Source organism: Tauraco erythrolophus, chromosome 2 (genome assembly GCF_009769465.1).
Source record: "Tauraco erythrolophus isolate bTauEry1 chromosome 2, bTauEry1.pri, whole genome shotgun sequence".
Classification (NCBI taxonomy): domain Eukaryota; kingdom Metazoa; phylum Chordata; class Aves; order Musophagiformes; family Musophagidae; genus Tauraco; species Tauraco erythrolophus.
This window is the reverse complement of record NC_141466.1, coordinates 100,900,043-100,924,413: the sequence shown is the minus strand read 5'-3', so window position 1 is coordinate 100,924,413 and position 24,371 is coordinate 100,900,043. Positions and strand designations below refer to the sequence as shown.

Genomic DNA, 24,371 nt, shown 5'->3' with positions numbered 1-24,371 from the left:
CCACTCCAGATTTCATAGTCGTTCTGTCCCTGAGCAGACCATAGATGGTGTGATCTAGCCTGTGAAAGGGTGATTAGAGAGACATATATGGCCAGTGTTCACAGGCACTGAATCTATTTCTGATAGAGCATACAAGAGATGAAACTATCTGTACCTGTGGACCACACAGTCAATTCTCTCCCTAATGGATGTTAGAGGTTTCTGTCATTCATGCTTTTCTCATTTTGTAAGATGAAAACAATCCTACAGTCAGTGCTGTAACCGCTAACCATTACTCTGTACTCTAAAAAGAGCACATCTTCACACTTGTTTTTGGGGAACAACCTTGGCCTAATTTGAGACAAGATTTTAATTACCCAGGTGCCACAACAGCTAACCAGGATAATTTTTTTGGCATAATAAAATTCTGTCTCCTGCCCATTTACTATCTCTCAGAGGTCCATCCAAGTATCCAGAAAGCTTTTCTGTAGTCATTTCAAGCATGGCTTCAATTCTGCCTTTTTGTACACAAGCGAGTTCCTGTCATCCTCCCCTCTCTCCCTTCCACCCCAAACACCAGCCTCATCTTCAGGAGGAGGAGACACTTGATGGCACCTTTCAATCCTAGCTAACAAAGATCTTCACAAAAGTCCTAGACCTAGTGTCAGCATCTTTCAGAGAGATCAAGGTTTCACTCATCGACTACAGCCACATTTGTGTGAAATTAGCCACATTTTACTGCTGGCTGCATTGGGCAGCAAGAGGAAATGCCATCGGAAAGTCAGAGGTTGGGAGTGAGTCAGGATGTAATCTCAGTAGTTGATTCCGCTTGGGCCTGAGCCTAAACTGTTTAATACTTGTCTGTGTCTTTTGAGCAGCAGAAGAGAATCTGCAGAGCATCAGCGCTCCACAGCATGTCTCCTTGTTCGACTGCCTCGCAAGAGCAGATGACAGTTCTCAGGCAAATCTGCTAATTTGGTGAGAGAAAATGGTTTCATCTGTTTTGCGGTGAGACACCTGAGAAGCCAAGAGAGCTGTTTCAGGAGGAAGCACAGAGAAGGCCTGTGTACTTACAGCTGTGCTTTCAACACTGGGAAATAAATCATCTTTCCACCACAGACCCCATTATGATTACCCCAGCATGTAAGAGCAATTAGGATGTTATTGCCTTGCTGTTATGGAGCAGTCTGGATCGCTGTTTCTTGAAGAGGTGTAATGGGAATGAGGTGGTTATTTATGGTTGGGGAATAAGGAGATGAATTAGTAAGTTATGAGATTTCACATCAATATTCCTCGTGGGTTTTTTTGCAAAGAAACGTCATCCCACCCTCTCACCAGCTGACGGCTGTGCCATTTCCCCCCTTCGCAAGGAAATTTATAAGAGCAAATCTCAGACCTTCCCTGACTCTGCTCTGGTTAGGGAGGACAAGGAGGGAGATGTTTGGCTACCCGGCGGCCTAGTGTTGTGCCGCTTCATACTGCCCGCTCCTACGCCAGCAGCCTGCTCAGCTCCGCTCAAATGGCAGCCATACCTCCCGCCCAGGACAGCTGTCCCTTTGGGAGCCAGCCCTTTTGCTTGGCTCCTGGCAGAGGTAAGCACACAGTCTACAGACTCTGGCTAGGGCTGGAGCTAAACCAGGTAACACCGGCTTTAGCCAGAGATACTGCTCACTTTGTTCTGCACTGGATGGCCTCCTAAAAAAGGCTCCCAAAGAAAAGGGGCAGCTGGGAGATACAGGTTCCCAACAAAACCATATTTGGTTCAGGTTCCACTGGGACTGGAGGCTCCACTCAAAACTTTGAAACATGGATTCAGATTCAGTTTCTGCTTGGGGGAGGGAGCAAATCGTGGTCCAGGCTGGTTTCTGCTGAAGTTCAACTCCCAGCAAAACCACTTGTGCAACTCAGGAGCGGGACAGAAGTATGAAGGGGAGGTTTTGGGGTACATTTAAACCAAAATACTCCACACGTTGCATACTGACCATATAGTCAAGATTTCAGCAAGTGTATTTTTATATACAGGGGTATAAACATGATCCCTACAAAAAGGGAGGCTCGGTGCCTTTGCCTCGAGTCTGGGGGAGCTGGTGAGCCTTCTATGGTGCATCCAAGTTCTCCCATCGCTTGGGCCAGCATAGGTGAGTCTTGATCTGCTGTTCCACGAGCCTAATCTCAATTAGACTTCCCTTGAGCAATCACCTGCAGGTGGATTTGTATCATATGCTATTCTTAGCCTGCATATCTCATTTCTAGGTGTTACAAGAAAGTGGATTTGAAACAGGTACTCAGCACACACCCGCAAGTTGCTCAAAATGCCGTAAGACTGCAGTTTCAGCAGACTGTGTCCAACAAAAGCATCAACTTGAATTTCAAGCGGTTTAACAGGTCAAAGCAGAGAAACAAAGCAATATATTCATGGATGAAAGTGTGCATACACCTGCATATACATCCACACAGCTGCATGATTAACAAAACACTTCCACAATTTAAAAGCGTAATTAAGCAAATCAGGCTGATATATAGACCTTTCCTTTAACTTAAAGAACTTTTTTCACATCTTACCTCACATTCACTTTGAAAATGAAACTGAGAGCTCCTAAGACAGCACTTAGTTTTCAGAATGTAAAAAATGAAACCTAAAAAGCCCTTCATATCATGTCTACAGCTATGCTGAGTGTGTAGGTGTAATTCTGTAGCCCAGAACAGCAGAATTTGTTGCTATACAGGTATCAAAATGTGTATTGCTTTACACATAGAACTGCAAACCAAAATATTTACAGCCAGCTGCCCAAATATTAGATGCTCATGGGCCTTAGTGTGTTGATGCCCCATAAATTTAAGAGTATTTATTAGGTGAATATAGAACTGGAAGTTTTGTTGCAGTGGAAAATAAGTCTGACAATGAGATAAACACATGTTGCAAAGAAAATACCAACCAATCATGCGCTCTGTGCAGGAAATAGCAGCTTTAAACAATCACTTCTTGAATGCTGGAGCAAGGATGGTGAGCTTGCTACAGGACGGTCTACTTGTTCATGACATCTCTCTGCATCCTGTAGCTTTTTACAGTGCTGTAAACCCAGTTCGACAAGTAGGTAACCAAATAGGTGTTACGCTCCTTTGATTGCTTTGAAGGACCTTATGAATGCTCCTTTCCATTCCAGAAAGTGGAATGTTACATGTAGCTTCAGTTTTTCCTTATATAAGCAAGAGGAAGCATTCTTCAGGGGACTATACCCACAAATACAGCCGGGATTCCCTCTTTGTAGTCACAGGAGACCTAAGGTAGGGTGAGGTATGTGCATCATGAGCTCCATCTGGAGGTTGTTTGCTCTAATCTGATGTTTTGAAAGAAGTGGAGAGAAAATGCAACAGTGCTAAGTAAAAATCACCAGCCCCAGAGGCCTCTGGAAAAAATGACCTTGCAAACCAGAAGAGCTGGCTGATGGGGAGGTGTCACACAGGGAATGACAGGCAGAGGGGATGAGCTTCATTTGCCCATGGTGGTGGGGAACCTTACAGCTACGCTTGAGTTGCAGCCTTTGCTATATGTTTTCTTATCCATTGGTCAATGCAGCAAAGAAGAGGTAGAAAACTCAGCATGACAAGTCAAGTCCTGTCAGACTGCTTATGGTGGAAGAAGCTGCCCTTCCAAGTCCCCAGGGTGTATGTTTGAACGTCTGTCTCTACCTCCACCCTCAAATGTAAGGGGCGATGTGGAGCGGATGTCAGCCCAACCCATGGTTTCCACAGAGCACACGTGGCAGTGGGAATGGCCCATCCAGAGGGTCGTGGCTAGGCAGTATGCAGGAAAGTACAGCGTTTCTTCATTTGGATGAGATATTGCTGCACGAAGGTCACAAAGCACTTGTTCGGGGTGTAGAGCAAGTTTCTGATGACTTGTGCCAGATGTTCGCTCCTAATGACTGCACTCAGCTCTGTCTCAAAGCTGTCTGCATGCACAGCCTCAACTAGAGTCTTCCACTCAGTCCAGAAAAATGTTTCGGACTGGGTCAGTACACTCTTAAGAAGTCAGAGAGAGCTGAGATGTGATCAGGCTTTCTTCCAGGCTACTTTTACGGTAAAAGCTGCTGGGAGCAGGGGATGCAGGACCCTGCAGCCTGTCCCTGTTCTAACATTACAGACAAAAAGTGGTGCTATATGATTGAGCTAAAACCCACCAGTGATGGTTTTCTCTGTTTTGCTGGAGATCTCACAGCACTTACAGCAGCAAGGGGTCTGACTGGTGCAGAACTGTTGAGCACAGCAAGAGACGTCCATGAAAAACCAGAGCAGTCTGTGCAAGGAAGGTTGTGCTGAGCAGGATCCCCTTGTTCAAGGACCTGCTGCATGTTAAGATACTCATTGTTCTCCTATCTGAGCAGAAAAAAGCCAAGCAACAGTCCTAGATATCCCAAGACCCCTTTCCTCCTCTGACACAATGAACATCATTATAGTGTTAGGGAGGTCAGGAAAAGTATCTGGGGTGAGAAACCTTTGTGAGCTTTGCCATATACACTATAATCACACTCACAGCTGTATATATTGTTGCTGGCTCTGCTGGTTGCGTGACTGTGCACTCAACACTGCCACGAGATGAGGGTGCCCCAGCTGCAGACTGCTGCACAGGTCTGGGGAACCCCGATTGTCTGGCTCTGATTTTACGTGAAGAAGTGGAAGATCTCTGCGGAAAAGCATCTCGAACATAGAGGCTGGAAGCGCGATCTGCACCATGCACAGATCTGTAACATAAGCCAGCAGCAGCACTGCGTGCCCATGATCAAAACGCCAGACGTGGGGCTGGAGAGCTCTCTCCTCTACGAGATGGAACGCGTGCAGAAAACTGGGTGGACGGCCCTAATTACATTTTTGCCATGAAGTTAGCGCCAGATGTGCCGTGGGATGAAGAAGGAGTGGAAAGGAAAACCGAAGGAGAATGGGAGCTTAAAGGAGACACATGGACTTTACTCAACAACAGAAAGTTTCAGGGCTACGCTTCTCTAACGCCAAAGCTACGACAGCTGCTCAGTTGTCAGCCAACTTCCGAAAGAAAAAATATGTGTGTAATTAATTACCCAGGGTGCTAAACTGATATGCAACTAGAGTTTTTGTTTTCTTTCTTCAAATTTTTTTACCCATGAAACTAAGCAGTCTTCCCTAAGTGTTGGGTATTGAGGTCTGCAAAAGTTATTATTTCCTCTGATTTTCAGCAGCGTTGAAAAAATAAAGTTATGTAGGCCCTCTTCCGCAACAGGATCACAACAGGGTGTGCAGCACAGTGCTTCAGGAAAACAAAAGGAATTCTTGACACGTACACGGACCGTCCGGAGATCTTTGATTTGCAGTAAGAACAGTAAGCCCCTCGGTGCCCTCCTGGGAGGAGTCCATAGCCCCAGCTTGCTCACACTCCACCCCCAAACAGGGCTTGATCGACAGCCTCAGAAAGTGAGGGCATGAGCCTGCCCTTTGCTTCAGTTTAATTACTCTCATTTGCATTTAAACCTCCATTATTCATTTTGTTACATCTCATTAAAGTGTGTTTATCTAATCTATACCTGCACTTTTATGGATGTAGATTTAAATTATATTTTTTTAAAATATATATAGTATATATATTAAAATTTAGTATATATTAGTATATATACTAAGTAGGCACGTATACCAAGACGTAGAGGAGGTGGATCCATGAATAGATTACACAAATTTTACGTATACAGATGTGCATCCTCCTTCAGCTATACAGATCTATTGGTACATAAGACAGAAAATCCTATATCCTTGTATTTGCATTAAGATGGCGCTTTGCTCTTGGGTTGTGACAGAAGAATAGTCTTCATGATAAGCTTTTCCAGGATAACCTTCCGTCGTTTCTTCTGTTACCCTCTGATTCGAGATAAGCAGCACCAGCCCCGTCAGTTCTTCAGGCTCTCACACAGAATCACAGAATGTTAGGGATGGGAAGGGACCTCAAAGGATCATCTAGTCCAATCCCACTGCCGGAGCAGGACCACCTAGCTTTCTGCACCTTTGTAACAGTGTACGCTCACCAGTTCCATCCAATCCACACCAAGTATTCCAGCAACTGCTCGAGGGAGGAGTGGAAACAGTTTTCTTTTCCAAATAGAAAGTTTTTCCATAGGAAAGAAAAAAAACCTCCAAACCCTCAAGTTTTAGGTTGTATTAACCATGACAGTATTTTCAAACGGCAGCCACAGAAGCAAAGCAGTAGTGTTTGTCACTTTAATTGCATAAAACCAACGTGAATAAATTTTATCAAGCTTGTAAGTATACAGAGGTGTATTTTTTAATACTCTTTGTATATTTTCATTTACAAAAGGAAAAATAAGCCTACAGTTTTAAGCCAAATAAAAAGGACAAGGCTAAAAGTGGAAGAGGAGACAGAAGAATGTGTAGGCTTTCGCTTTTAAAAAAGTATCTGGAAGACAGACAGAGGACACATAGGGAAAGCTAACAGCCAGAGTGGCTGCTGATGCCCTTGCATTCGGCACAGCGTCTGAAAAAGCAACTCAAGAGTCCAGAATAGAGCAGTCCTTCAAACCTCAGATGCACTCTGAGGCACTTCAAGCTTAGTAGCCATATTTTTCATTGAGATGAGTCTTGCCATCCCCGCTTTGACCTAATGGACAAAGAGGAAAAGTTGCATTTATTCCCCTGCCCCTCATCCAAGATAAATTTGTATCCAAGCATGAAATAGTCTCTAGGCAGCACCAGTCAGACAAACACAAAGAGGATAAGTGCAACTGGATATTATAATTCAAACAATCTTTTGATTTATACTCATAATTCCTCTTAATCTTACTAATAGTGTCAAGATTACATCATATATTCCTGGTTTTGGCAGGGTTTTTCTTCTCCCCCGCCCTTCTCCATGTCCTCATTATGCCATCTTCGAAGAGAAGTCTGATTATTAGCAGGCAAGAGACAGAAAAAGGAGCTCCCTCTTAGGGACACAGCTTGCTTGGCTGTCTCGGATCAGACCTCTGAGTTACAGAATCAGGCATCTTGTTCCAGTGGATTCATATGCCAGAGAAGTGCAGTCTTTTCATTGAGGGATGATTCACCAGATTATAGTTTTCTTCAGTGAAATTTGTTCTCATTTTTCTTATTCCCTTCAGAGCCTACCTATATTATAAGCCTGCAACAGCCTTATAAAAATTATAGTAATGAATCTACCAAATGAAAGCTAAGCTTTAAACTCACTGTGAAAACCTCTATGCATGAAAATGAATTTTACATTTTAGAGAAACTGAACCTCACTTAGCTAAAAACACTCTGGAACCAAAGTAAAAAACTTGTTCAACTTTAGCATATATTGGACGCGGGCATCAACTATCCAGTGCCTTCACCAAAGCACTACCAAGACTTCTCTCCGAAACACATGACCCAAAGTTTGTATTCCGATGATTTTTGCAAAAATCTGCAAAGAAGATTTTCAGATTTCACAGACTTCTGTGAAAACTGAGAATACTAAGATTGCTGGAGCATTTATCTCCAGTGAAGATTTGAGCTCGTCTCTCAACTAGATCATCACATCCCTATGAGTGAATGGAGTTGGTGCTCTCAGACGTTCAGGACTGAAAAGCAAACTTCAGGTGTATCTGCCCATTGAGATGAAGCTACTACAGATACGGTCTGTATTTCACTGCAAGACTCACATGGCGATACAACAAATATGGGGCACAACATGCCAGAAAACATCAGGTTCTGGGTAAAGGATTTCTGAATTACTTGGTTCCCAAGAAGTTACAAGGACACCCTGACTACTTATTAGGCAGATTCTTGAGTTACAAGACTAAAAATGGTAAGGAAATGGTTGATACCGGCAGGAGGAATCCATATGCAGTAGTCTGGGTCATCATCTGGGTACTGTGAGGAAAAAAAAGGCTGTTGGACCTGCAAAAGGAGAAAAGACTTTTAAGGTGTTGCACCCCTCCAGCAACATGTCACGGCCACTAAATCTCTCATTAATTCAGAGACAAATACTGAAAGGTGAGGGTTATTTCGACAAGAGTCAGAGATGAAAACAGTAATACAGAGGAAAGAAGAACTATCAAACCCTCAAATAGATCCAGTTTATTCCCAGCAGAGCCACAGAATAATAGAAATACTGGTTAGATGGGACCTCTGGAGGTCATCCAGTCCAATCACCACATCAAAACAGGACCATTGCCAACTGTGCACTTCTGGACAGTTTAATCTAGTCATCCTAATGTTTGGTAGTGTCATTTGACATGGAATTTCTTTATGCAGGGAAAAGCTTTAGAGTAAGATTTTCAAGAAGTGCTTTACGGATTTCAATGTGCAACTGCAAACTTTGCGTTTAAGGTGACTTTCAAACCGGAGTATATAAAAGTTCAGCTGTTATATAAGGGTAACTTAGATTTTCAAAAGAAAAGAAAACCCAATTTTTTCACTTCTCACTGGCATCACAGCAATGTTTAAAGCAAACTGAAACTTGCAATTCAAATGTTGACACAGCAATGTCTTTTTGTTCCTAGATTTTTAAGTTTTGCCGCATCAGCATCACTTTCTCAACAAATTCTGTTTTCAACAAGTGCAGGTGGCTATCAAAAAAAAAAAATCATACAACTGTAGAGTGCGAGACTTAAGAGCTCAAAACTGAGCCAAGTTACTCAGTGCTGATTTGCATTACTCTATAGTATCATGGCACAGTCTCGAGTTATGCAGTTGAAGCAATTTTTCATTCCCTCAAACACTTTCCTTCCACAAAAAAACCTCTAAAACAGTTCTTTTGGAAGACTAATGTTTTCCAAACCATTAGACTGCAGAGTTGAACAGTTTTTAAATATGACTTGTGAATAGTCATTTTAAAATTGTTTTTCCGGTTTTACATGACTCAAAGTTATTCCTCAACTATTAGAAGAGGAAAAAAAAACCACAACCCAACCCCAAAGACGACTTCTGGTTGATATTTTCCATGCAAGATCTAAGCCCAAAGGCAGAGACAGCATGTGGAAAAAGTGATTTGTGATGGGAGAGAGAACACAGCTAAGCCATCTGGTATTTGGAGAATGCTCAGTGTTGGAGTGAACTCTGTGCTGACGAGAGGTGCGGACTTGACTGCCTCGGCATGAGAAGCTGCCCTGTTCTCCCATACTCGTATGGTAAATGGTGTAACTTGGGCTTTAAGAGTATAAATTTAGTCTTGTTTTCTTTATCAACATGCTTTATAGGCCAGCAACGAAAAGCAATTCTAAAGGCTGTGCCTACGCAATCCTTGGGTCCTTTGCCAGGACTAACAAGGCAGCAGTTAGCACACGTAGGCTGGAGGGAGTTAAGTTTCTTTAAGTAAGTAGTGCAGGGCTAAAATTAGATGGCCATCACAAGGAAATTGTCATAATGGTCAGAACTCATGGCCCACCAAGCACAGCAATCTTCTTTGATGACAGTCAGCAGAAGGGTGGGATGCGTTCTAAAGGGAAGAACATCACAATCATCATTAGGCTAAGAGCATGCTGTCACAGAAGCTCCTTCCCAGCTCCAGGAAGGCAACAATTTCCTGTGTCCCAGAATGTGCAAGGCTCGTATACTTTAAATTTTAATACAAATCTTATGCACAGGAGGAACGTTGTCTGGTACATCTACTCAAATTTAGTAAAAATTGGGTTGCAAAAGACAATAATCTCTTAGACTTATCTCTTTCCACATCTACAGGGAAGGATGAGGTTTGGTAATGAAAATACAGACTAGCTACAATTTTAGACCAGCATGTTCTGTGGCTGCTAATACATACTTCCCAAGCTACTCTCCCAGGAAAGTTTTGCAATATCATTCCTAAAGCCCAGAGAGCACCTATGTTCTACAATACCTGTGATACAGGAGAAGAGGCAATTAGCAGAGGCTAACTGCCAAGTGAAAAGGTGAAAAAAAAACTTGTGACTGAATTGAGAGCTTCTGCTATGCTTGAAATGCTGTGCTTTACCTTCTCATTGAAGACTCCAAAATACATGTCCAATGGCAGTGTGTGATTCTACGTTTGGGTCTCAGTCAGCAGAAAAGCACTACTATCACCAGGTCATACTCAATCAAATTGTTACTATTTGACTAACAAAGAGCCTACTAAATGATTCCTTGGGACTCTTAAGCTACAGGAGTCATGGTATCATAACTGACCTTGCTTGAGCCTCTGATTTTCTTCACTTTCTCAGATGCCTCTTCAGGTTCTTTACATACTGCCTCAGATGCTGACAAGAAAGAAGATTTGTTTTATGACACATCACAAATGACCAATTCTATCAGAAATAACCTTATAGTAGAAAGTTCACATAAAAATGGATACATCTCAAAGGAAATCCAAGACAGCTCACTGCAACAAAATTCATACTTAAGACTGCTGAACATATCTGTGTTTTTCATAGATTAACTTACGTTTAATACCCTGTCAGTCACCCACCTGAATGCAGTTTAATAAGGTCCTATATTTGGGATTCTGTGACGTGCTTTTAGTTAGTGGCAGATATTAACTTTTCTAAAAAGATATTCTCTATCTGTAACCACTGCAGTGACTGATTTGGAAGGAAACAGTAGGAAAAGCACAGGATCAACATGCTTTTTTTTTTTAAAAAAAAAAGAAAAAAGAAATAATTTCACAGTAATATAGGTGAGAGGAAGACAGAAGGATAGACGTATGCCTGGGTTTTGTGCCACTCAGTCTGTGAAATATTGAGACTCTTATGGATTAGGTCTATGGATGAGACAATGAGGACAGGTTTACATATTCTTAAGAGTCTGAGTTATGAAAAAAATAGAAAATTTATACAGATCTCCTCCAAATATTCAGTACATCAAATACAGTCTTCATTTTGAGGATCTGATTTCTTTTTTTTTTTTTTTTTTTTGGTACATGTAGAGGGGTCATCTGGGTCATTAACAGACTATTAGCTAGCGTTATGTAGTATTTGTCACTTTATAAAAGGAAAGTTCTGTCCTTCTGTAGTGTTATGAGCTTCTTCAAGAAAACGAGGATGGAAAAAAGCATTATGTTTATGCTCCTAAATAAATAATTTTTCTTCTCATGCTACTTTTTTTTAAATAAAGCATCTTGAAGCAGTTCATAGATTCATAGATTTCTAGGTTGGAAAAGACCTTAGAGATCATCGAGTCCAACTGTCCCTAATACCCATTAAACCATATCGCTAAGTAGATCATCCACCCTATTCTTAAACACATCCAGGGATGGGGACTCAACCACCTCCCTGGGCAGCCTATTCCAGTGGCTGACAACCCTTTCAGAGAAGAAATACTTCCTAACATCCAACCTGAATCTGCCCTGACTAAGCTTATGCCCATTTCCTCTTGTTCTATCACCCAACACTAATGTAAAGAGCCCTTCCCCCACCTCCCCACCATCTGTTCTCAAGTATTTGTAGGCTGTAATCAGGTCTCCCCTCAGCCTCCTCTTCTCCAGGCTAAACAGCCCCAACTCCCTCAGCCGCTCCTCATAAGTTTTATTTTCCAGCCCCTTGACCAGTTTAGTTGCCCTTCTTTGGACTCGCTCCAGGAGCTCAATATCTCTCTTAAAGCGAGGGGCCCAAAACTGGACACAATATTCCAGGTGCGGCCTCACCAGTGCCGAGTACCGGGGCAAACGACTATGAAAAGCAAGAATAACTGAAATGTAGTTGAAGTGACCTGTCTTCACCATACAGTGACCACTTCCCAAGGAAAATACAATCCTTCATTTGAATTCGAGATTCTTACTTTAGGCTCTAGATTAGGCTTTGTTTCCTTCTACTGACAGAAGATGACAATAGCTCCTTTGGACAGTTTCTAAACTCACATGCTACTGTACAATGGTCTCTAAATTGCACTGCTCACCTTGAGATTTCTCTTGTGAGGGTCCCATTTGAGATTTATTCCTCAGTGTCTTTGGCTCAGGCAGAAAATGAACCCCTGGGGGAAAAAAAAAAATCACAACAAAAAAACACAGAAAAAAAAAAGAAAGAGTGAGCTCAGTGAGCACTCTGCAGTAACTCTGATGAGCAGAGCGCTAACATCCCTGAAACACAGGGTAATAGAGAACTCTTGGCTAGATTTGCCTCACGAAGAACTTGTCTCTTAAAAGTCCTCCAACTATTTCATCCACCAAGTCCATCGCAATACAATATTAAAGAAAAACTTGTGACCAGTTAAAACATACTTTCCAAGAGCAACCTGTTCAGCATTAAGACAAGAAGTTAGAATTCGGTTTCTGTCATCAAACACATAATTTACTGAGGAACATCAGTACTGATTTTTCAAATGCATTGAGCTGATACAGAAAAAAATGGATTGGAGATAAAGCACACAGATACAAGGAAGACAGCCCTCCATTACCACTTTTTAAATTATTTTTCCTCCTTACAAACTGATCTGAAGCTTTACACAAACATTTGTTTTCGTATTAAGTTACTGTCCCTGTCAACAATATATCGTATTTGTTACTATATGGACACTCAATTGAATGAAAGCAGGGCTTGTCAAAATAGGACCTCTCTTGAATCCAGGACATGTTCACCACAAGCATGAAAAACTCACTGCCAAGCGGAGTTTCAGCCAGAACCACATGAAACTCATCTGTTGGCATGCAGACTCTGGACTCACAGCAAAAATCTATGGAAAAGAAATCTGCTGGAGAACCTGTGACTCAAACCTTAGGAGATTCACATAGCTCTGAAAAATCCAGCAGTAACAGACTCAGCTTCATTACTGGAAAAATCAAACTCAATGGTTTACCATCCTGAAGGGATTCTAGATTCTCATGATTGCAAGGAGAACCATCGGCAGCATTAGTTTCTTTTCCTGTTTCTTCCTCTGTTGTCATTTTCATTTCCAGGTTTGATGCTCTGCTGTTTATTGCATCTGCTTCTTGCTGCTCCTCCTCCTCTTCTTCCTCTTCTTCCTCTGGTCCATCATCTTTCATTTTTAACAAGCTTTCAGGGATGTCTGGACGCTTAACAGGCAACTTCTGAGGGAGAAAGACTTGTGCATCAGTGCTAAGATAATATGGAAGTAGATGTCACAGATATTCATTATAGGAGAAAGCACACGTTACTGTCACAGAGACAGCTGGTAAGGAAACACACTCATGATGAAGAATAGTTAGGTTTTGAGGAAAAGTTATTAGTAAAGATGGAAGACGAAAAAACATGTCCAGTGCATAGACAAGGAGTGCAGTCTTTTCAAAAGAGGGACACAGGAAACTGAATCAATCTTGGATATGATTTTAGCTAAAAGATCAAGAAAAACAAAAGAAAGTAAAGGACCAGTTGCTGAGATGTAGCAGTGGTTCAGCCTGGTGTTCCCAGACTGCCTCCACTTGATCCACTATCTTTGGACCAGAGCTGTGCCTCAAGAGACTGACCGTACAAGGGCACAGAACTGCAACTCCTGGCAGCAAGCAGTGTCTGACAGCCACTGCTTGCTGCCCTGTGCACCTTCCACTGCTGCAGGCTTGCACCTCCACGTGCTTTATATATGTGTGAGAAGACATGGTTGCCACCTACAGTCTCCACAGCCTGAGAAAGCCTCTGACTCGCAGTACTGATGAGTCCAACTTACCCCTAGGCTTCCAGTTTTCAGCTTGAATTTGCTCCCCCCTTTCATTGCACCAAAGAGAGGCAGGGCAATCTTCTTAGGCTTGCTCTCTGCTTCCAGACTGTAACTCCCACTCCTAATAAAAATTAGATAGAAAAGGAAAACAGTGTAAAAAATATCAAACAAGTCTTATTTCTCTCTCATTTGGAGCACCCAAGGAGGAAACTGCAGGAGATGACTCCTCTGTCCTACACACATGCTGTAGGATTCAGACACTTGCCACACAGGAAGGGAAAAAAAAGTAAGAAAAAAAAACCACTCTATTAGACAGACTCCCTCAAATTCAATTGCACACACATACTTACATATGCATATAATATATCTACACACATATAAAAACACACTCAGAGGCCAAACCTCAATTTAAGCAAATTAATTAATTAAATAATTAAACCTCTAATCAAGCTGCCACTAGCAAAATGATGAAGATTGCACACGCCCACTTGAATTGTGGCAACATTGCTAGGTAGCAGTTGAACAGCCAATGCACTTGACTTCCAAGTACATTTCAAGGAGTGAAAGTGGTTTTCACATTGTACATTAACTGTAAAATTTTTCAGTTCCTTCTGGATGCAGGTTGGGGAAAAAAAAATTAACAAAGCTGACACTAAGCTTCCAATCCCTTCCCCCTCATCCCCCCATGTGTGGGCTTATCTTACTCCACTGTTGTGGTGCATCTGCCTCAACTTCAACTCCGGAGCAATGGCCAAAAAGCACAGCAGCTCTTTAAAGAGATGACCCAGGCAGTTTGGAAGGCCATCCTGCTTTTGCGTTTGGAAAGCTGTCTATCTACTGGGCTTGCACAACTGCCCACGGACAATAAAAACGGTAAAAGTCATCATTTTGCACTTTAGCCAAGACTTACTGGGGCTTCAGCTCAGGCAGCTCTGCAGGCTTGACAAGCTTTATCAACGCTTTCAGTCTCTGTTGCTCTTTCTTCAGTTCAAACGACCGCAAGTGAAGCTTTTTTCGTGCTACGCTGTCTAAGGTGCATCCTGATTTTATTTCAGTCATGAATTCATCCAAGGAATCTTGAGCTGCTGCCTGGGACTGGACTAAGCAAGACAAAGGGAAGACACATATTGTTACGGGTGGGGAAATGAAAGTTGTATTCATCAAGTCCTATCTTTTAGAGAATAAGTTATGTAGGAACAACTATCCTCTCCGCGAGCTTCTGTTGAATGGTGAAATAATGAAGGTTGTTAGCCCTGGAAAGATGAAAGCATTTCTCCTAACAAAAGTCGTACAGTATACCTTGATCCACCTATATATATAGATCTGTTGGAGCGTGTTCAGAGGAGGGCCAAAAAGATGATCCAGGGGCTGGAGCACCTCTGCTATGAGGACAGGTTGCGGGAGCTGGGATTGTTCAGCCTTGAAAAGAGAAGACTTCAGGGGCACCTAATAGCTGCCTTCCAATACCTGAAGGGAACCTACAGGAAGGCTGGGGAGGGACTTGTTTTACAAGAGTGTCCACTGATAGGACAAGGGGAAATGGGTTTAAGTTGAAGGAGAACAGATTTAGATTAGATCTTCGGAAGAAATTCTTCAGTACGAGGGTGGTGAGACTTTGGAATAGATTGGCCAGAGAGGTTGTGGATGCCCCCTCCCTGGAGGTGCTCAAGGCCAGGTTGGACGGAGCTTTGAGAAGCCTGATCTAGTTGAGGGGCGTCCCTGCCCATGACAAGGAGGTTGGATTAGATGATCTCTAAGGTCCCTTCCAAGTCTATGCCATTCTATGATTCTATGATACATAACAAAACCTCTCTTAAAATTGAATACTTCTTTATGACTAAGTGTCTCTATTCTAGGTTGTTCATGTGACTTCTATATCTGCTGTCCCTAAAAAAGTGGCTTATGGGTTTCTTTTTGTAGTCACAGACTGAAATAAACACAGCTACAAAGAATCCCACAACACTACATGGGAAATCCCATTTTGTCTCTCCTGGAATGTTTATGTAGTGACACTTGCAAAGCTCAAAATGAATCAACACATGATGCTGCCTCCTACCCCTCAGTGCATACAAGAATAGTTTCCTATGTTAGGCCAATCACACAAAATTTACCTTTGTTTTGACTGGATTTTCTAATAAGAAAACACTCCTCTACTTGAAAGAGAGTAATGATAATCTTTCTACTTCACCTGATTTTAAATATTAATAATTCTATGCATATTTGACTAATTAAAATAAAACTCAGGAGGAAAAACTAAAGCTCTAATGACTAAGAAAAATACACAGAGTTCTAACACATGGATTTAAAAAAAACCAAAAAAACCCAAAACAAACAAAACCCCCATGAAAACTCATTTCTTGGTCTTGAAGAATGCTTCAGAATTTTTTAGAATGTGTTCAAAAATAACTTGGAGGCAAACAAAGAAAAACATTGTTGCTAGAATTTTAACAAGCCTTTTGACAGGCAGTCTGCCTGTTAATATTATATGAAAAGCTGCAAATCCGATATTTATTTGCTGCATTATAAGCATTTATGTAGATATGCATAAGAATAATTATATGACCAATGAGTTGCTTTAAGTTCAGCTTGAGCAAATTAAGTAGCACTTGAAATTTTAAAAATGTACAAATAAAATAGTATAAGTTATTAAGAGTACATATTCAAGCAGTTTTACATGACTTAAAATATTCAGAGAAAAGTCTAATAAGACTCATGTTTACAAACTGACTCAATTAAAAGGATATTGCTTATCTACAACAAAACAGTTTACAATTTGCAAATATATGAAAGCCACAAAAGTAACTGTCCAAAGATATACAGAATTAAAAGGCTCCAAAAGATAAGAAACAGTTGTAGCATCCACCTCCATGCAAACACAAATAATGACAAAACATATCATAAAAGAAATTCAGATAGAAACACGTTCTTTTTCCTTAACTATTTGTATGAGCCGAGACAAAAATCACTAAGGAAAAGGTATTGATAACAGTCTGAAACTCTTAGTAGGCAGGAGCTGAGCAGAATGATCATTTGATTTAAACACCAAATTTCAAAGATAAGGTTTAGTGCCTAGACAGGTAATGCAGAACAATTAAAGGTACTGTTCCTCAGCTCGCTGCTTTAGCTGTGGAACAGCGTAAGAGCGCTTCAGTCAGTGAGCGCCCTCCAGCGAGTCTGATTACCCTTCTGGCAAACAGAATCCTCTGCTTGATTCTGCCAACAGTGCCCAAGATCAGGTAGTTCAACATACAGGGCTACTGTTAGCATTCAGTATCTGTTGCAGCAGTTTTATACACTATTGAAGTAAAATTTGACATGGCTAGGAAGCGAATCAATCATGGCTATTATACTTTATATTCCAGGAGAAAAAAGCTATAGGGCTATTTACTGCACCATCGACTTATTGATCATTTTCTGAACAGGCAACCAAAGATGAGTCTGAAGAGCTCTATGTACTTGATTTTCATTCAGCTGCATCAGTGAATAAGAGACAACAAGTCAGTCCATCAGTAGTTAGTTCTGAAGAACTCCAGAGAACAATTTATGAACTTATACTGTGATCTTAGACAACCACTTAATTCCTCCAAGTGCTGGGCAAGAGGTGTTGCAATTTAGCCTGCCATTCACTCATTGGTCTCTCTGCACTCTTGCACCTCAGGCTACAAATAATTGTTTAGAGCAAGCAAAAGTGTGTTAAGGTTTCAGAACTACATGCAATGCAGTGGCTTTGTCAGGCAGCTCATGACAGTGGCAAGAATCACCCATGATGAGCCTGCATGCTCCTGGCTTACACTTGCACTCAACACCTGTGATTAACCTGAGGCATCCAAAGAAATCAGAGGAAACACAGGTATCTAGAACACACAAACACAAAGTACCAGATGATGCAATATTCGCTATGTTTTATCCTGGCCTAGTTCTAGGAGATTCCCATCCAATACTGAATTGCATTGTATTGCAGTAAGTGCTGAGACTGCAGTTTTTCCAAGGCTCTAAAACAAGCTGCGTAACCAGTTACAATTTACAAAAACCATGATAACATATATCAGAATTATATGCTGTTAGTAGAAGCCTATAAACGAACCGATTCTTCCTTCTCGCAGCCTCTACTACAACATGACTTAACAGTCTTGTTGAGAAACAGCATCTGCAGAAACAAAGGCATCATAACATACGAAAGCTTGGAATTACATGCCTCAGACAACATAAAGCATTAGCTTCTCCTGCTAGTCAATTGTTAACTACCTATCACAACAGTCACGCTGAAAACAATTCTTTCCAACACTCTGAACTGACCCATCAGTTAAGAACGCTCAGTGGAACAGTAACATTTTCTGGACAGCGATCTGGTGTAATGCATCACCAACAAAACTGCTGATACAAATGAGTTTCGGCGTGGGGCTGAATCACTAGAGAGAAACATACCCGTGTGACGCACAAAAGAGAGCCCAGCTGTCAGATCGCTGCAAGGCTTCCTGGAGAGAAACTCTGACAAACTGACACTGCAACCTTTCTTGATGCCAACTCTGTTAAAAAGCTTTTTGTATGAAGAACCAGCCTAAACACATTTCCTTCATGCCTTCCTTTTATTCCACAAGACATCAGCAGTTACAGAAGGGAAAATGCAGCTATTTGCATAGAAAGCTTTTAAATCTAACTCGCTACCAGATACAGTCCCCACTTTGAAATGGCTCTGCCTTTGTGCACAAAGACATAATCCTAGAACCTGAATGGCACCCTCGTAAGCTAGTGAGTTCACTGAACATACGGGCTAAGCATCAACTGCTTTGACTCCACATTTTTCTTTTCCCACTTTCCCTTTTTAAGGTGCATTTGCAACGACAGAAGTGAAAGAAAAGATACTGTCTCTTCTGGCAGTTGTTTGCTCTTCCCTTATAAACGGTTTTGGAGAAAACAGGAAAAAAAACACTCCTCAAATTGCATCAGTTTCACTAATATGGGCAGATAAACAGTAATAATGCTCCCCTCTCTTAAGCTCCAGGATCTTGTACACTCACCTCTTTGCCTTAACTTAGATGTTGCAGATATCCATATGGCACATTTTCATCTCTTTGCTGCTCTTTACGGAAAGCACTACAATCAAACTTTATGCCTTACCTTTCCCTGAAGCTTTCAGCTTCTCTGTTATCTCAGAAAGTTCATTTTCAGCTTCTTTTAGCTTTGTGACCTATGAAAGAACAACACACTTAGAAGATCTTTTTATCTTCTTACAATCCCCTTTTAAGAGTTACTCAAATATCCTACCAAATTACCTCAATTTTTCTACTTCTGATCTTTGACCAGGAGTTTCTAGGCTGAAAAAAATATAGTCTAGATTGTTCCTAAACAACTTATCAGTCCTTTCACATATCATTCAAACAATTTTATTTCTGAAACACAAGAATACATGTAATGCTTCTGCAGCAATGTTGTACCACCACTGCAATCCTCCAACCCTCCCTATCCCTGCTCCCCAGATCCTATTGTCTGCGTAGGACTTTTAGTTGTTGTATTCCTGTCAGTCCAGGCTGATTATTCTTTGAAGCAGAATGATATCTTACTTTGGGATGTGCCCTGTGCACTTGAAAGCTTGCAATTACTTTCTGATGGTTTAAAACTATTTTAAAAGTATCATGTTTGGTGTAAGTAAGTGTTCAAGGCCAGGTTGGATGAGGCTTTGGGCAACCTGGTGTAGTGGAGGATTTCTCTGCCCGTGGCAGGGGGGTTGGAACTAGATGATCTTTAAGGTCCCTTCCAACCCGAACCATTCGATGATTCTATGTTCTGGTGCTCCATTCATCCACTGTTGTAATCCATTAAGTAGAGGGCAATACTACACAGGCAAAAGCAAGGTAGTTGCTTCCATTTTAATAAAGGAAGCACTTTTTTCAGGTGTTTGTAGCTATTGTCCACAAAGCAAAAAACCACTATTCAGAGTTGCTAGAGTTCTCTTGCCTCCCCTAGTTTATGACAAATTAAGCGTTGTACACAGTGACAGAACTCAAGGACTGAACCCTGCTCTCCAGAGAAGTGAGGACACAAGCAGCTGCAGACTATTTTTTCTGCAGATTGACTTGGTCTTAAGCCAAGACACTTCCTGGTAACAGGGTAGTTCATTCTCTTTGGCCAGCTAACCTCTTTGCTTAAGGTAGCAGATGTGTGCCAGCTAGTAGCAGTCACACTGCTGGTTTCGGTGATGTGGACAGTGAAGTACTAAAGTGGAGTAACAAATCACTTTTTATCGTTGTTGTTGAAAAAGTGTAAGGTTTCTTCTACATCCCATTTTTTCCCCTCTCAAAACACCTTAGAAAGCCTCTCATTCTACAGTCATCAAATCTAGTCTGATTTTTATTCTAACTTGGTCAATTAATATCTAAAGGTCTGAAACAATACTAAGAGTTCAGGCTAAGAAAAAGATTGGGAAATATTTTTGATTTTCCTTCTCAGTAATAATACATGCATGAGAGAATAAGCCTGGCATGTGATGATAATTCTTCTTACCAGGGAGTCATAAGTCTCTGGTTTTTCTTCTATTTTACCAGCTTTTTTCATTCTGTTCAGTCGTTTCTTTTCTACGGCGCCAGTTCGATCGAGGAAGGTGTCATCATCACTGTCATAAAAATCTTCATCTTCCCAGTTCTTTGATTTCCTTTTTCGAGACACTGGGAAAGGTAAGGGAGAGGGCAAGACACAAAACGATTTACATACCACTGAGCAATAAAACAAATTCAAGACAGCAATCTCAAATCTTAGTTTAGGGCTTTTAGAATGATCACAGCATGTGCCTGGTTACTAACCTGCTTCTTGCCTCAGTACTCCCCGAGCATCGAGTAGCCTGCAAGCTTCCAGTGCGCACTGTATCATTGCTTCCTTCTTCTTTCCTGAATGGAGAACCTCTGCCACCAGCTGCTTCCCTGATGCGTCATCCACAGGCAACCTGTTCAGTTAAAAGGATCAGAGGACAGCTCCACTGCAAACAGCTTTTCACAAATGTATTGTATTGATCACGTTGACATTGTTCTTTCCATTTCACTCTAGTCTTTTTTTTGGGGGTTAAGTATTTTCATTTTTCATTTCATACAGTACTAATCAAAACACAAGCATGGACAAGCATGGATTTCCTAAAGCATGGAAGGAATTTTTTATTTCACTAGTCCAAATAATAATTATTCTTATATTCATTCCATTGGAAATACAAGAAGTTAAAAGGTTAAACATCAATACCCAAATCATTTTAAGCACCAGTATCTCACATCCATGTAACACCAGTAGCAAGTATTTTAAATTATATTGAAGCAAAGGTTGCTGAAGCAGTACAATCATTGAAATGTTGTACCTATTAATTTGAGATCTATCCTGTTGACTTAATTTCCACCCCACCTTCTCCTGTCCAATAAAAGAATGGTGTTAGTGGCCTCTTGCAGGATCCCATCTGCCTTATACCATAAAAGAACTAAAATTGGGTACTCAGTAGAATTTTTTTCCCCTCTTTCTCATTAGGAATTAAAAGATACTGTCTCTCAGTTTCTTTTCTTGCATTTCAGTTTCATGTATTTCTCAAAACAAGGGGAACTGAAATGATCTAAACTCTTGCTTTTCTGATTTTCATCGCTAAGGACACCAAATGGTGCCAGACCAGAAAGGAGTGCAGACACTGAACTAAGCACTGATCCTTCAACTTCTGTCTCAGTATCAGGGCTTAGGTCTAACTCCAGCTGGCCTCCTTGCCAAATGTGACAAGACAATTCCTTCAGCTTTTGTTTGTGAACTCAATGAAGCCGTCTTCTATGTGCAAAAGCAAATGGAGGCATACATACTTGACCCTGCATAGCCAGCTATTGTGCCCACGATCATCGTATTCATATACTAACTCTTCTCCTAGAGAGAAAAAGAAAGTTGATATAGTTAACCAAAATTGAAATAAGCAGGAATAATCTTTACAGCAGAGATAAATGCCACGGTTAAACAAAAGAGATAAAATACCACATCAAAGGACTGAATTTGTCTTTTTTTTTTTGTTTTTTTTTAAGCCACAGGATCTTCAGTTGATATTATGTTAATTTGGTTATTCTTCAAAATCAAAGCTTTTTCAAATCAAAAATCTGGAAGTGGCCTGTCCAAGAACATGCAGTTCAAAGAGAAAACAATCTTGCGCCTGTATGTATTAAAGTAAATTACATCGAAGTAACAACAGTTTGCAATCTGGATTCACAGATATTGTTTAACTTGAAGATTAATTTTTCACTTCAGCAAATAAGTCATCTCTAAGTTTCCCTAGCAACCATCAAAAGTTTAAATTAAATCATTATTGCCTTTTGTCTCTTTATACTTTCCAGTTCAATCTCACAATCATAGAACAGAACAGTCTGGAATTTGACGGTTTTGGATTTTTCAGCATAGCTCCAAAACATAGGTGTGGTTTGAGTGTCACTCCAGAGGAATACAAGGTGCTCTCTGCAACTCTCAGTTTAGAAATTAGTAATTAAGTCTCAGATCTACAACGGTGAGCTAAGCGTTAAGAAAAGAAAAAATAAACTCACCTCCCAAAACTTAACCAAACAAAAAAAACCTTACCCACAACGTAATAGAAAAATTTAGCTCCCACACCTTAATTCCTGAAGGAAAACATGAGCACAAATGTCAAACTTTGCTAAACAAAAAAAAATATTTTTTTTTAAAAGGAAAAAAAGTACCTTCTCTGTCAAAAAAGCCCTGTAAAGCCTTCCTAGGATCTTTCATATAGAAGGCATCTTGTACATCCTGAAAATCAATAGCAATAGGGTTTTCTTCAACTTCATCCTCCTCAGCATCCTCCCCTAGAAGACACACAAAGTGAAAAAAAATAACAGTGAAATGTTAGAAAGTGAACACTAGTATATTTCAACTTTTGTTAGTTTGAAAGAAGTATCAGCTACATCATACTACAATTATTTTCCTTAACTTGAATATTATTTCTGCATCCAATCAAAGAAACCTACCCTGATTCTTTTTTGCTGTTAGTTATTCTGTTTATAAGATAGAGTTTTGCAGATGAAAGTCACTGCATCACAGGAACAAAACACACAGCGTTAACCTGAACTTCCCATTTCATGGCCTTTTATAGGTGTAGGCAAATTACTTTCTCCCTGATTTTAAAAGGAGTTCTACCTCTTATCACCAGATACAAGCTTGCCTTGTCACAGCGCTCTTCGTTTTAAAAGGAAAAGGATTAATTTGTACTGAGCAATTTCCACTGGATTTGGACACTTAGCATCTAGCTGGAATTTCAACCCTAGTATTCACAGAAAACTGGCTTAAAAGACCTTCCGGGGTGTATCAGCTGATTTATGCATCATCACTTACCCATTCCCCATGAGCAGCTCATATCACTGTTCTGACTCCTCTCATTTCTTCTCTCCTCTTTTTCATCTTCCTCATCAGAGTCCTCTCCCAACATTTTCTTTTCTAATTTTGCTTGCTGCTGCTTACGCAGTTCCTTCAGTTGTGTCACAGTTAGTTCCGACTCAGACTCCTGGTCCTCTTCAGGTCCCTAAGTCACAAACAGTAACTTTACAGAAGTGTTTTGTAAAAGAGAAAAAAAAAAGTATTTTCAACACTCATGCAGATTACATACAATAATATAAACCAATCATTACAGTGCTTTTCAAAAAGTAGAATTATTAGACAATTTGTTACGGTTTGTATCCCCAAATAGGTTAGTTTTAATATCCTTTCTAAAGTGGGGGGGGGGGGGGGGGAATTACTTTTAGGGAGATCAATCTCAAACATAACTCTATTTTAAAGGCAGAATGTAAATATTTTTTTTTAGCAGTGCTACATGGGAGAACTTGAGGAACAAGCAACTAAAACCTCTGACGTGCATGTGGGAGCACTCCAAGTGCTTTCGAAGTTCCTACTAATAAAACCTCCCCTTAATCGCAAAGAAATACCAGCACTTTACTTTCCTGATGCATCGTACTATCGGAAAGAAACACCTTTTGCTCCCACCGCACGCCGCAGAAGCTGCCCTGCGTGTCCTGAGGCTGAGCCCTCGGCAGAGCTTCCCCGTGCCCGACGATCCAGGCGGGGGGAACCCTGCAGCATCACTCTGTCCTTCAGCCTCACACCTCGCCGCAAGGCCCACCGTGGGTACCTATATCTGACCGCTTTTCCCCACTAAAACCACCGCAATAGCGCTGAGCTGCTTTCCAAGCATCCAAACCGCCTCACGACCCAGAAGCTTCCACCCCGCAAGACGCCAGGGAGACGTAGAGGGAGCCGCCCGGGCCCCGACCCACCTGCAGGAGGAAGAGGCGGGAGCTGCCGCCGAAGCGGAGCCCGTGGCCCACCCGCACCCGGCAGTAGGTGCGGGGCGGCAGCCGCGCCTTGTTGAGGAAGGTGCCGTGGGTGCTGCCCAGGTCGTACACGTAAAAGCCGGCGGCGTCGGAGCCGTCGGGCGAGCCGCCCGCGCCGCGGTACTGCAGCACGGCGTGGTGCCGCGACACCGAAGGGTGCTCCAGGGCCAGGGCGCAGCCGGGCAGCCGCCCCACCAGGAACCAGCTGCCGCCCTCCAGCCGCACCGAGCCCAGCGCCACGCCGCCCTTCAGCACCTCCAGCCCGTAGCCGGCGCCGGCCGGCGGGCAACTGCCCCACGGCGGCTCCTCGTAGCGCGGCGCCGCCGGCGCGGCGGCCGGGCGGGCGGGGGGCGGCGACGGGCTGGGCCCCGGCTCGCCGCCCTCCGCGGAGCGGGGCGCGGCTGGCAGCGGGCGGCTCGGGCGCTTGAAGCCGGTGGGCTCAGCGGCGGCGGCCGCCTCCGTCTCCATGGCCTCCGCCATTTTTCC

At 41.9% G+C, this 24,371-nt stretch overlaps 1 protein-coding gene across 2 annotated transcripts; it reads right to left on the bottom strand.

Moving 5' to 3' along the window:
* Positions 1 to 6,205: 6,205 nt before the first annotated feature.
* On the bottom strand, positions 6,206 to 24,365 carry SLC4A1AP (solute carrier family 4 member 1 adaptor protein). 2 transcript variants are annotated; one of them, XM_086631678.1, is made up of 14 exons: positions 23,829 to 24,365; positions 22,894 to 23,080; positions 22,245 to 22,367; positions 21,369 to 21,429; positions 20,349 to 20,488; positions 20,053 to 20,213; positions 18,670 to 18,739; positions 14,462 to 14,651; positions 13,561 to 13,672; positions 12,736 to 12,967; positions 11,839 to 11,913; positions 10,135 to 10,205; positions 7,821 to 7,893; positions 6,206 to 6,616 (listed from the first exon to the last, which is right to left on the bottom strand). In XM_086631678.1, the coding sequence occupies exons 1-14, from the start codon at positions 24,363 to 24,365 to the stop codon at positions 6,567 to 6,569; spliced, it is 2,082 nt and encodes a 693-aa protein (XP_086487804.1). In that variant the 3' UTR covers positions 6,206 to 6,566. The 2 variants fall into 2 exon arrangements, with proteins under 2 accessions (XP_086487804.1, XP_086487805.1); XM_086631679.1 differs by having other exon boundaries at positions 10,135 to 10,193.
* Between the last annotated feature and the right edge of the window lie 6 nt (positions 24,366 to 24,371).